This window comes from Chamaea fasciata, unplaced genomic scaffold, assembly GCF_029207755.1.
Source record: "Chamaea fasciata isolate MVZ Bird 193981 ecotype frontalis unplaced genomic scaffold, bChaFas1.0.hap1 SCAF_10, whole genome shotgun sequence".
In the NCBI taxonomy this organism is placed as follows: domain Eukaryota; kingdom Metazoa; phylum Chordata; class Aves; order Passeriformes; family Sylviidae; genus Chamaea; species Chamaea fasciata.
The window spans coordinates 10,353,645-10,367,008 of record NW_027094095.1 but is presented as its reverse complement, the minus strand read 5'-3'; the positions used below and the strand labels follow the sequence as shown (position 1 = coordinate 10,367,008).

General features: G+C 41.7%; 1 protein-coding gene across 1 annotated transcript in view; it reads right to left on the bottom strand.

Moving 5' to 3' along the window:
- Nucleotides 1–1,570: 1,570 nt before the first annotated feature.
- The window catches only part of CRB1 (crumbs cell polarity complex component 1), a 68,918-nt gene continuing 57,124 nt past the window's right edge, over nucleotides 1,571–13,364 (bottom strand). Inside the window, exon 14 of the mRNA XM_066193067.1 lies at nucleotides 1,571–2,447. Coding sequence (XP_066049164.1) covers nucleotides 2,232–2,447 — 216 coding nt within the window. The 3' untranslated portion in view covers nucleotides 1,571–2,231. The remainder of the gene's footprint in view (nucleotides 2,448–13,364) is intronic.

Below are 13,364 nucleotides of genomic sequence, written 5' to 3'. Positions count from 1 at the left end.
CACTCTTTGAGTCAATTGCTTCCTTTCCCCCCCCCCCAGTGTTTATGTATCTTTCTAGAAATGATCACGCCTAACAAAATTTATGGTGTGCTTTATTATGCCTCAGTAGTGTCTCATGGGGCAAAAGCTGGGCTAAATCAAGTTTCAATTAGAGGCTACTGCATCTGTAATTACATTAAGCCATGATTTGAAAAGATCCAGAGAAAAGAATTTCTGCTCTTTCTTATCATAATTTTAGTAACTTATTTTTCCACTCTTTCCTCTGTTGTCTTTTAAACTTTCTGAATTTAGACTGCAGCTGTACAACAGCAAATGCATTCAAAATAATAAGCTTCAGTAGTAAAGCTGTAAATTTGGCTGGAATAAAATTTGTCATGCATTTTTGCTGTGACTACATTCTGCTCTTTAATTCAGCTTGAATCCAACCATCCACTCACATTTTCTGTGGCGCCTTCTTTTGAGAGATATTGGTGAGGACTGCAAAAAGTCCTGAATGTGCTTACTATCACAGTTACTGCTAATCATCTAATACAAAAATAAATGTGAGTGGCATTGATCTTCAGTTAATCCCTTAAGGGATCATCCAAAATGAATTATGAATTATGAATTGATCATTAATTGAAAAGATGAGTTAAACTCTTGGATACTGAGTATGCATACTCTGTTATGCAACTCCTGGAATAATCATCTGGGGGTTGATGTGTCTGTCTGGGGTATTTCAGCACTGTGGGCACATGTAAGCTGAAGTGCAGAAAGAAATGCCTTCATGGACTTTCCACTCTGTTGCCTCCTTATTGTGGGTTCAGTTTGTGTGGGAGCAATGTTTGTGATTTAATTACTCGATTACATCTGAAAATTTACTGCATGAGATACAGTTAAATTTTGCCTCTACATTCCAAAAACCCCTTTGACCTGGGAGCATTTTTGGCACATATAATCATACAATTGTTAAGGCTGGAAAACACCTTTAAGATCATTGAGTCCAACTGTAAACTTATACTTTCAAATGTCTATTTCATTACAAGATTTCTTTGTATCAAATGTTTGTTTCATTGCATTAGGTGTCAATGTGAGTTTTTTATTACATCTATGTAATTGTCTGTTTCATGACAAGATTTCTTCCGAGCTTCTCTATTACATTTCATGCATTTGTTCCTTTTTCAACAAAGCAACCCTTTTGCTGCTGAGGTTTATGAGGTAGTTAAATAGGATTATCTCTGCTTTAAAAAAAGAAAATTGAGGCATAAAAAATTATTTTTGCATGATCTTATGAGAAGTCTGAGCTCCAGGAGAAGCACCAAGTTTGTCCTAATTATTTTCAAGCTGATGTTCTACCTGTAGGCCACTTCTGCCTCTTTCCTGGTATTTTCCATGAGCCTGGTAGTTTTCCATTTCCTGGTAGTTTCCATGAGGAAACGTTTCTGGGAATGCTTTTTGGCAGCCAGTGTATGTTTGAATGTGAGAAGCATTAATTTTCTAAAAGGGACCATTGGGTAATATCATAATAGGAAAAAGGCAGTAGTGTGGATGCACACAATTTGTTTAGCATACTTAGATTTCATGTCTCCTAACAGGTCAGGTTCTGCCCACTGGGTATTTTAAGCCACAGTCTTTTATCTTGAGTGAAATATGTGCTTTTGTGGAAACTGAAATTCATTTCACCTTCATTTTAGTAGAAGGTGGAGGGGCAGCAAATGAAATGAAAGAACCGGAAGGAAGAAAAACAAATTTGAAGCATTTATTTTGGAGAGTTTTCACACAGCTTCCTTTTAAGCCCTGATTAACAGATGAAAGCAGATACACCGAGACACAGCTCTAGTACTAAACCCTTTGATAACAGAATTACAATGTCTTTATTTTACAGGCTTAGTTGATTTGTCTCCATCATCTTCTGCAGCAGTGATTGCTAGGCAGCCAAAGGAGAGTGCAAAGGAGAAGCTGTTATCCGTGTGGTGTCCAGGACAGGCAGTTACATTTATCCCAGGAGCATTACTGTCCATAATGCCTACTACTGATTATCAAAGCTGGAGTTTCCAGTGCAAATAAAAATTGTCCTTGAATGGGCTGGTCCAAAGCAATGATAAATGTCATTGGTTCACTATCGAACTTAAAAGGAAAGCAGTGAAAAAAATCATTGTAATATTTATCAGAACGAAAATGAATATATCTAACATATGTACAGTGTCCCCTTTCAGCCATGTCTGAGGATGGAGGAGAGGCTTTGCTTTCTTCTAGATGAGTCTTTCCATGGGAGGTGGCTGCACCATGTCCCACATCTCCACGCGGGAGCCCTCCTTCTCCTGGCGGCTGGGGCTGTATGTGCCCTGTGTGGCCCGTTTGTTGGCAGTGACGGCAGAGGCCACCATGGCCAGGGACAGCACCACCAGCAGCGCCAGCGTCACCGAGCCCAGGGCCGTGAACACGCTCGAGATCAAGTCGGCTGCCAGCTGCAAGGACGGAAATAACTGCAGTGTGATTGCTGCCAAGAGAAGCCTGAGACACACGTGGGCTACCCCGGAAGGGAAACAGAAACCATTGATGAACAGGGCTTTACATTGGTGAGTTACTACTGAAGCACCACTCATTGTGGGGAACTACATTAAACCCTCCATTTTGTTCTTTGGACTCTTCAGCATATGACTGGATGCTTAGTGTTCAAAGCAGATGAATTTTTAGAAAAGTGTTTGAGTTCTCTCAGATTGAGAAGCAGAAAGCAAGAGTTTAAAACAGACCTAGGAAGAATGCCGCAGGGCTTTTCTCTTGCTTTACTTCCTTTATGAGTAAGAAAAGGGGCAGTTTGTAGGACCAGATTCCGCTATGGAGCGTTGAATACCTGACAAGATCCCATTTCTTCTGACATCTTCCTTACCTTGAAAATGACCTGCAAGTTAATGTGTCTGTGGGCTGCAGCAGTAGTTCAGCAATTATTTAATCACTTCAAGAAAAATTCATTATTCTTGGTTTGCTTGTGAGCACACTGTTGCTGGTCTTTGCTACTGGAAGTTAAACAAATGAGCTAATTTGAACGTATATTGAGTTACATTTCTGTTTATCTTGCTGGAGGAGTGAAATTTATAGGAATATACATATATATATATGTATATACTTACGTATATAGAAATTTTGCTTACATTAAATATTGTAAAATGTAGTATTTCTACAGACATTCCTAGCAGTAAACTTTTCTACCAGCATGTTTGCATGAAATAAGCACATAGAAACTGCACAAGAGTGCATAATCTGTATATTTTTACAAGTTTTAAGATATGAATGTAGCTCTTCCACATCCAGACTTCATAAGTTCATCTACAGAAACACAAGAAGTGCAGTACAGGATGAATGTAAGAATGCTCTGATTTTTTGGTTTTTCTCAGTTTTCATGTGGCAGTGGGAAATGTAATAACATCAGAAGGCAGAGTGCACATAAACCAATCTGTCAGCTGGAAAGCTTCAGACCAGAGAAATTTTATAGTTGGTAGATGAGTGTTTTGTACACATCTGTGTATGCACTTTCATGTCTAAAAAATGCATATGGTGAGGAGAGCAATGAAGTGATGTAGTCAGTATGGAAAAGTGGCCACTATGGACAGAATGACCCTAGCAGGAATTGAACTTCTGGGCAGATTCTGCCATCCATCATCTTCTGATTTGTATTACAAGTGACAGCTGAACTGCCCGAGATGAATGTGTGCTTGAGGCTGAACTTTCAAATCCCCAAATATTTCGAAACGAAAAACAGCAGGTCAGAGCCTGTTTCCCAGTTAGATGCTCCATGTTGCAGGATATTTTAGTGACCTGCTTCCTCGTCATTTCTAAGGAAGGGCAATCACAGTCCAGAGCACGAGGATGATTTTGCATTCAGCGCCGGATGCACTGGCAGTGGATGCTCTGTGTGTGCATCCCCTGGACTCGTGCCTTTGCCGGAGAGCAACAATGCCAGAGGGAAAACGTTAAAACAATCCTGCCTCTTTTTTTCCTCTCTCCAATTCCACACTGATGTAAAAGGTCCTGCTATAATAGTAAAAGCAAGTTTGGCTCAGGGGTTCTCTCCAGGGGATAAATGATCGACTAGGATATTTTCCTCTGTCCTTGATGGCTAAATATATGGTCCCTGTGATTTTAAATACATTTTTCCCAATAGAAATAATATAATGCAGGTGTCAGACCAAATGACTACTGCTCTAAAACAAGCTGGCATGAAGCATGTTGGTCTATTAAATTGTATTGGATTGGGAAGGTTATTTCATCTTTGGACGGTGTTACAGACATATTTGAGATGCTAGTTTTGCTCTGTACTCTGATTGACTCTATGACCCTTGTTCCTCTTGTCTCAGAGAGGCAGCAAATTTTAATGGAATTTTTGTTCTCAGAAGCTCTCTTTTATTTTCACTGCCTGCTCTGGGAAAATAAAGACTAAGATAGTCCAGGTTAACTCTGATCCTAGGGTTGAACAGGCCATTTGCAAGAGAAATTCACTACCACAGGCAAGTGGATGATATGGCCTCTCCTCTGGTATGTGAAATTTCTAAATTCTGTCTCCAGTTTTCCAGTCCATACTCTTTCCATTCCTGTTGCAAGCGTGTCTCTCTGTATCTTTTATTTTATGGTAACCTTAAAATTAACTTCATATCTTAAAGAAGAATGTTTCGCAAAGAATTGGGGTGAAGAAAAAGCTTGTACCTTGCTAAAATGGAGTCACACATCTAAATGTCATTCTCAAAATCATCATACAGGGATTTTTTTTTTTTCATTTTGCAATAGTTACTTACTAGAGAAACGTTACCCATCCTGAGCCAATATGTAAAAGAAATTTACCCCACTGCCTAATATCTGGAGAGCTGGGGGTTTACCATGATCAGATACATATGGTAACTTTATTTCTATGTCTATATTGCTTCTAATTTCTAAATGTGAAGAAAAGGCCTTAACTTCATCCTTTTTAGGTGGATTCTATTGATCAAAAGCCCCTGCTGTTCCATTGCTGTCCGCCGGTTCATCAGCCCACAGCTCCCTGCCGAAGTTTCCAGTACGAGGTACCCCCTTAGCAGTTGCACTGAACTGGTAACAAGAGTTGCCAGAAGGCTCTGCAGTCTGGTCCCATCAAAATCAACTGCTTCTTTAGTAATTAATGGCTGAATTGTTAAATTAATTTGGAAAATCAGCTGGCTGATCTGGAAAAAATATCTGAAAAGCTCTGTCCCCTGTCATCTCAGAGTCTGTTCGCTGCGTGTTTGGCGATGACGATAGACTGAAATAATTGTAACTAGTGATTCCAAAAATAAAAGGATTGAGCAGCATTTTTAGTAACATTAGTATTGCTGAAACAGTGGAAAAGAGGTTATCTGTCACAGACCATACGGTGTACTTTGCATAATGGAAGGGAGCGGTCACTAAAAATGCAGTTTGAAATTAAAGGTCCCAAATCAGTGCTGCAAGGCTTTTCTGGCAAGTCCTCGCTGGTGCTTTCACCATGGATGGGTCTGGGCTGTGAACCTCTGGGATGTTTCAAAGTGCCCTGGGGCTGCTCATCCCAGTGCTCCATTCATGTCTCAGATGCCCTGGCTGTGGGGCTGGGGCATCCTGAGGGACTAGACTACCACACTCTAATATCACTTTTCAGCTTCATATCGCAATTCCCTTCCCCACATTAACTGGTGGAGACCTGGCTGCTGAGCTGAGTGCTTGGGAGATGGCAATACACAGGGTTTTTTTGGTGTTTGTCACAAGGCTGTTGCAGAGTACCAGGGAAAAGGTGTTCTTGTTCTTTGACCTAGAGCTTCAAAAGCAGAAGAGGAAAGCTCTGGAAAGGAATGGACAGAGAAAGACAAACTTCATTTTTTCTTGGCACAAAAAAAAAAGCGCTACAGGACACTTGGGAGCTTGTTAAGAGAAACAAGTTCCTGATTTTTTTGCTGGAAACCTTTGTTATTAGGGAAGCCTATGCAACACCCCCGCCCCAATACATTGTGATTGTCTCTGAGAAATAATTCTTGCTAATAAATAACACATGGTGATCACAGCTATTTCTGAACATAACTTCAGCACTGCTTATGAATAAGGAAATATATGCAGGGTAAATGAAGGAGGGTTAATTAACTTGCTGGGTAATACTTGAGAGATTCTCATTACAGTTTGAGGCTGGACAGAAAGGCCTCCTGAGGGCTCTTCCAACCTGAACCATCTTATGAGCCTGTTTAGAAGGTACTTGGTGACAGAACAGTTTTAAGAGCCCCTAAGATAGAGGAGCTGGCAGTAAAAGCTGCATCCTTGGTGGCAATGGATGCTGATGACAAGATGATACCAAAAAATGAGGTTTGCTACCACTGGAAGGCCTATCTGCTTCTCACTAAGTTATTTTTTTAGGATGTTCTATTTATATGCCTTTGGATGTGGGCTGGAGCAAGATAAGTCTATTTTGCCAAACGTTTTAAGAAAGGAAACAAAAGCATGGTTGAATTTAGTTTTCATGTAGTGGATGGCTTCATCTGCAAAGACAGGAGAAAATGCAGGCAAAATAATCTTTGTCTTTTTTTAAAATCAAGTCTTTTGGCTCTTCACTGGTGGTTTCACATCAAAATGGATTACTTTTTCTAGGGTTATTTTAACTATTCAATTTAAATTAGAATATTTAGATTGCATAAAATAAATCATTGAATAGAGTGGCATTTCATTATAGCTCTGGGTTTTGCTTTTCATTCAGTCATGGAAATAGATTTATTCTGCTTTAGTTCCTTGATTCGCTTTTTGAATAAGAAAGGCCCAGCTCAGAAGGCAGAGCTCAGAGGCATTCGTCAACCCAGTCTATGTTTGCTTATCTTTAAGCAAGCCATTCCCCAAATGGTTATTTTATAAGAGGCAACATTAGGGATTTGCTGTCATGAACGTTTCCACGTGTGCCGAGTGTCAGAGGCAAGTGGAACAGCACGAGGGAGCCCAGCTGAGTGCACAGGGCCTCCTCCTCCGGTGTGTTCTACATCAGCACAGCTGGGCTGAGCTCATCCTGCCTTGTGCCCGCACAGGGATGAGCCCTGTGCCCACGGATGCCAGGGCTGGGCCAGACCAGGAGAGAGAAGGGAGAGGCAGCCGTGGTGGCAGAGGAATGGCAGCGGGTGCTACCGTGGGGGGCTGCTGTGTGGGCTGCGCATGCTGAGCCATTCTCTGAAGGTGTCTGTGGGCTGTGGGAGATGTGTGTGTTCTCTGGAGGGCTCGGTGGGCTGTGGGCACTGTGTGTTCTCTGGAGGGCTCTGTGGGAGCTGTGGCCTGCCCTGCAGACAGGAGCTGCCTCTGTGCCTGGGCACAAAGGATGAACCCGCCTTCATTTCAGCACTCGCTCAGAATGTGCCTGGTTCCGGAGGCATCTCCAGACAGACACATCAATGCAGGCTTTAAAACACAGTGATTGACAAACCCCGGAGACCTCCCTTTTCTGCCACGTGTGGGGCTGCCTGGGAATTCTGCGGCTGCTCGTGTGCACTGGGGCTCTTGCCGGCCAAGTCTCTGGATCCTGAGTCCTGACACCACGCACAAGGTCATCAATTCATTCCCAGTAAGAACATCCAGATTTACTGCCTCCAAATCAAAACCATTTGCTGTGGTAATGATTGGCTTGAGTAGTCCTAATCCATGTCAGAATTCCTTTAAATGGTTTGGGGCATATAGGGATAATAGTGAGCAGCCAGAGAAAAGCCATTTACTTGATTAAAAGGCCCATAGATAGGCTGAGTTTATTTCATAGAGGATTTACAGCCATCTTATTGGAACTTCTTTCTCTTACAGACTGAATTTGAATAAGAATTTGTGTAGTTCAAGGAGAAATCCAGACAGGCACACACAAATCCGTTATCATGGGATTCATTGATAACCCGAGCCTGTGAGGCTACAGTTTGTTTTCAACAGCAATAAAGTGGCTATAAATCTATAGATTGACTTTGTTCAAAGAAAAGTACATTAAATCAGTGGCACATAAAGTCCCTTTTTCTGTGATTTCCTGTTTTTACCTTGGCATACTGTGACCTATTGCTCTCCCTCACATCATCTGCAAAATGTAGCTGCTCTGTCTGTGTTTAACACCAGCCACCATGCCCCAAGTGCTGTTGGGCTGTTGAGTTCAAGTAGGAATAGTAGTCATCATCATCATCATCATCATCATCATCTGTTTGGGACTTATTTAAGGAGCACAGATTCATGTCAAGCCAAACACTGGACAGGCCAATGGAAAAGGCAAACTATTTTTAAGATTTTATAAACATCACCTATTTTCTTTAACTGCTTTATCCTTTAATGGTTTATCCTGGCTTCCTGCTTCATGCTGTTGTCCATATGGACAACAATCTTTGAGTGTGTCTATACACAGTTATTTTTCAGGTCCTTGAATAGTTTACTCCTTGCTGCTTTGGTACCTGTGGCAACAAAGGAAGCAGCACTTAATGCACTTTAGCTGACTTTCCACTGTTTATTATCAGTGAGATCAGCAACACTTTTCCTTCTGCATGCCTCAGAACTCTTCAGTTCATCTTGTGGGCTTCAAAAACAGCAGTGGCATTGTATAGACATTCCCCTTGTCCCCTGAAGTGATTCCTGAAAGGTGCAGTATTTGCTGTACTGTAAACCCGATGCCTAACAAGCTTCAGGATTATCTAGTAAGAAAAGTGTTTGAATTCTCTCAGATTGAGAAGCAGAAAGCAAGAGTTTAAAACAGACCTAGGAAGACTGCTGCAAGACTTTCCTCTAGTTTTGCTTGCTTTATGAGTAAGAAAAGGGACAGACAGATTGTAGGACCAGATTCAGCTGTGGAGCCTTGAACACCTGAAGAAGAGCTCAGTGGCCTCAAGGTGTGGCTGCTTCCCCCTGCAGTCAGCCAGCCCAGAGCTCCAGTTCAGGGGGTCCTGCCGGTGCCACAAATTGCTTCTGGTGCCCTCTGCATGCAAGACAACACCCCAAGGTAGCATCACTGCTTTTTTCTCCACATCTTAGGAACTTCTGCTGACCCCATGTGCACTGGGAGGAGGCTATCCTGTTGTCCCTCACCTCCCTCTGTAGCCCTCTGAAAATCTCTCTGAATTCCATCAAGAGCTGTAGATCACCTTGAATTTCCACCGTTGCTGTTTCTGCCATCAGCCTCTGAGTTTTTTTCCTGATAGGTGCAGGGAAATACAATCCCACTGCCTGGAGGGCCTGAGTGAGACTCTGAGTCGTGTACCTGCCCCCGTGGACATTGCTGAGGAAAAACTTAGGTGTGTCTAATTCTGATGTGTGCAGAATATCCACAGTACTTAGGCAGTTCATCTTGAAGAAGGAAGATTTAAAGTGATCTTTTAGTTTTCTTTTCTGTTTTGTTTTCTTGTGGGTGTTATTGTTTGAATATTTTCTTGAAATGACTCTGAAGAAATTATGTTCACTACAACCTCTTTAGAGTATTTTTTTTTAATAGTTTGTCTTAGTTGACATCTGGCAGTTTTAATTGATTCCTTCCTGAAAAATGTCAACTTTTAGTTTTCTGACAGTTCCTGAAATCAAGGATAAAGCATAGAGAGAATTCATGTTAGCAGCTATAATGATAAATTGGTCATCTGGCTTGACCAGTTATAGATCAGAAAAATGCAATCTTTACTATGATGGAAGAATTACGTCTGTGGCAGTCTGTGAGAAAATGAAGAAGATGGAGATGATTGAAGTCTAGGATTTAGCTGGGCTTGTGAAGAAAGCACCTCATTAAGAAATTCTGACAGCCTCCCTCCTGGCCCGTGAAGTTGCACTGTTGTGACACTACAGAAGTTAATGAGGAAGTTTGCTCTAATTATAGCAGAGCAAGAAATTGGAGATTGGAGATGGAGCTCTCTGAAGCGTTGCAACTAAATTGTAAAGCAGACTTCAGTGAAACAAGGGTGTTGTTCACATTAGTCTTGATCTCCCAGTCAGATCAGCTTACCCAGACCTCCTCCTCCCCACACTGGGCTGCAGGACCATTCTGGATCACTTTAAGCAGAGCTGTGTTTAAATCAGAACAATTTGCCCCCTCCTCAGTGCTGCAATGTATGGCTCAGGTGGTGTTCTATTGGCAGTATTAACCTTTTGGCCAAGAAGCTTTTCCAGCTCGGAAGGCTCCCTTTAAAGAACAGGCTACCTACAGGAACTGTCATTTCTTTAACTACTTGTAGTATTGATATCTGTTTTATATTAACTGCTTAATGCAAGCAGTCCAGACATGAAAACAGAGGAGATTAGTACATCTGGGATGGTCTGTCTTAGGCAGAAGGAACAATAGTCCTTGTTTAGGCCACTGTACCGTGCATGAACTCAGCCATGGACCCAAATGAGCCAGAAGTACGTAAGCAGCCCCTTAAAATCTGCATCAGATGTTTTGCTGGATCAGTATCTCACAGACTGTTGAATGCCTTTCAGGCAGCAGAGTGTTGGTTGTACAGAGAGAAGTGATTTGGGTGGCAGTTTGGAGGGCAGCTCTCATTAGGCTGTGGGCTTTGAGAAGGCTCCTTGATAGCACTTCTGCAGCAACTGCCAGTGCTAATTTTGTAAGTGCTCCAGCTCTTTTTAAGATCATCTGAGTGGTGCAGCACAGATTAAATGTGCAGCTCCAATGTGTTGTTATGAGATGCCTTTTAAAATTCTATCGACAGCCTCTGGTGTAGGAACTTTACCATCTGCTGCAATCTGAAAGGATAAGAGGGAAAATCTATAGCTGGTGCAAATCCAGGCAAACCATGCTGAGGAGTTTGTCCCATAGTTGCTACATCACAGACTAGACAAATGTTTTAGTAAAGGTGTCAGTCTCTGGGGTGCAACATCCTTTTCCAGTTTGGGAAATGCTTTGGGGCATCATACAGAATTATTTTTGTTCATGGCTGCCAGCACAGTGTATCAGGTGGTGTTTCTTCACAGGGCATAACTGCTTTGCAGCTTCGAGACAGCAGATTCTGTATGAGTACATCTTGGTGGTGGATAAAAACCTCATCAGGCAAGCATGTTGCAGGAAGAAATGGGAGAATTTAAACTCAAGACTGTCACTGAAAACACAGACTTTCTGTTTTTCCCTGCATGTGGCCAGGTTGAGCTTACTGCATCCCTGTAGCTGGCATAGTAGAAATGGCACCTGAAGAGGGATTGGAAGAACACACAGGCCTTTGGAGGAAGTCTGCTGTCATGGGAGAGTGAAGTGAGTGTGAAGGGGTCAGTAGGTTAAACCCCCAAACAGGAGAAGAATAAGAAAAGATGCTACAGTGCTGAAGATGAGGGCAGAACAATTTCCAAGGAAAAGAGATGGAGAGAGGTTCAAGAGACAGTGTGAAATAGTTAAAATGATGAGAAAGAAGAATGGATTTCAAAACTGCTTTCTTCATTGATTGCACAGGTGTTGGTCAGACCAGCATGTGCAGGATGATGTTGTGACATTCAAGATGGGGCTGATGGTAGTGACAGCATTTGGAGACAAGAATGGGGCAGGAAAGGGTAATATAGACTATCAACAGCTAAGTCAAGGAAGCAACTAAACCATTCCTACTGCAAACCTCTGCTTTTCTGATTTTTTCCATGTATATTTTATCTGTCATTCTAGATTCCAATCTCTTCTGTACAGGAAAAAATACAAACAAAACAAGAGAGATTTTGCTGAGGTATTTGCAATGTGGAAGTACTGTCTGAGTAAATACCTGCTTTTTGTTTCCCCTCACTAACTTGTTTCCTTGCACACTGTTTTCACCAGACATGATTTGCCTGTATTAGGAATTATCAGTCTTAATTAACTTTAATGGAGTTGCACAACCTGACTTGTGCACAATGTGGAGTTGCTCAAAACTCCACTTTTCGGCACACAACAGTTGAGGTCAAAGACCTCTTTCTTCATCAGTGATGTTAGTGGTAGATGTTCTTTTATTTCTGTAGTCCTGTCTTTTAGAACAGCCCCAAGGACCCATCCAAGCCCAGCATCACAAAGGGTGCAGCCCCTCCTGTGGGCTGTGGGCCCTGCCTGTGACCATGGGCAGCAGGCTCTGGTCCTCTTGCCCCCAGGTCCTGGTTCTCTTGTGCAGGTGCAACCTGTGATGAAACTGAGAGCCCTGCCTCTGCCTGCTTTCTGTGGGAATGAGAAACTGCTCTGTCCAGTGATGCATAATGAACAGGTGGGTCAGCTGTGGATGGCATAGCACATCCTGTTACAATTCCTGTCCAATTGTGTAACTGTCAGACACTTTTCCATCCCTGCTTCTCTGCTAATAAGCGAAGCCAATGATCTCAAAACTCTTCCATGAAATTCTTCTCCGTTCTTGGTGCTGAGCTCCTGCAAACCAGCCATGTGCCGCTACCTAGCATTAATAAGATGCTGTCAAGTGGTGATGAAGTAAGGAGCGCTGTGACTGTTTCACACTGTCAGACAGCAAGGTATCGAGTCAGCAGCGAGCCTTTGCTGGGAGCAGCACTTCAGTTGCAGCCATCTCCTGCTTCCAACTGTAAATATTAATAGTATAAGATAGACCTTTATTGGCTACATAATACTTGCCTTAGCACGTGACATGACACTGTCACGTTACTTCACTAATTATATTCCTTGATAAAAACTTTCAGTGTGTTTTTATCCTACTGGCTGCTTTTTTTTTTTTTTTTTTTTTTTCTAGGTGAAAGTTGATTTGAGACAACAAAAATGATTATGGTTTCACTTCAGGAGAGATTTTGGAAGAGGTGCATGGAGGTAAAGTGTAAATGAAAAAATCTAATACCTGCTATATTAATAATTATTCAGACTTGATTTAGACCTTTCATTTGTTAGTAGAGTTATTTATATATATATATTTAAAGTGTGCTTTCATCTTGTTGACAGAATTGTTGAGTGTGTGTCTACCTCTGAATCTCACCACTGTCCTCAGGGATTGTTGAATCAAGTACTGCATACCTAATATAGGATCTGTCATTGTATCAATGTATTAATATCATTGTATTAACATTGCTGGCATTCAACAGGTTTGCATCTGATTGTGAACTGGGTGAAGCCAACTCTGATAATTGCTTTTTGGGTATCTGCTGAAGATGTAAATGTTTTAGAAAGTCTCTTTCTATCTTATGGCCATCACAACATGAGAGAAAGGTCTCTGAAAATGCAGTAGAAATTTCTTTTAACTTTCTACTCCATGCTTTTACCTTACTGCCACCTAAAGATAACTAACAGAAAATACATTGTACTTCACATTAGAGACTTTTACCCTGATATGCTGGGAAGAAATGGCACCCCTATCAATGTCTTACTTTTAAGAAGAATTTAAGAATCTACACTTTCAGATTTTCTGGAAGATCATACTTCTTGGAAATAGGAAAGAAATCTGCTGACTCATTTCAGTGAATTTACCCCTGGTCCTCCAAGG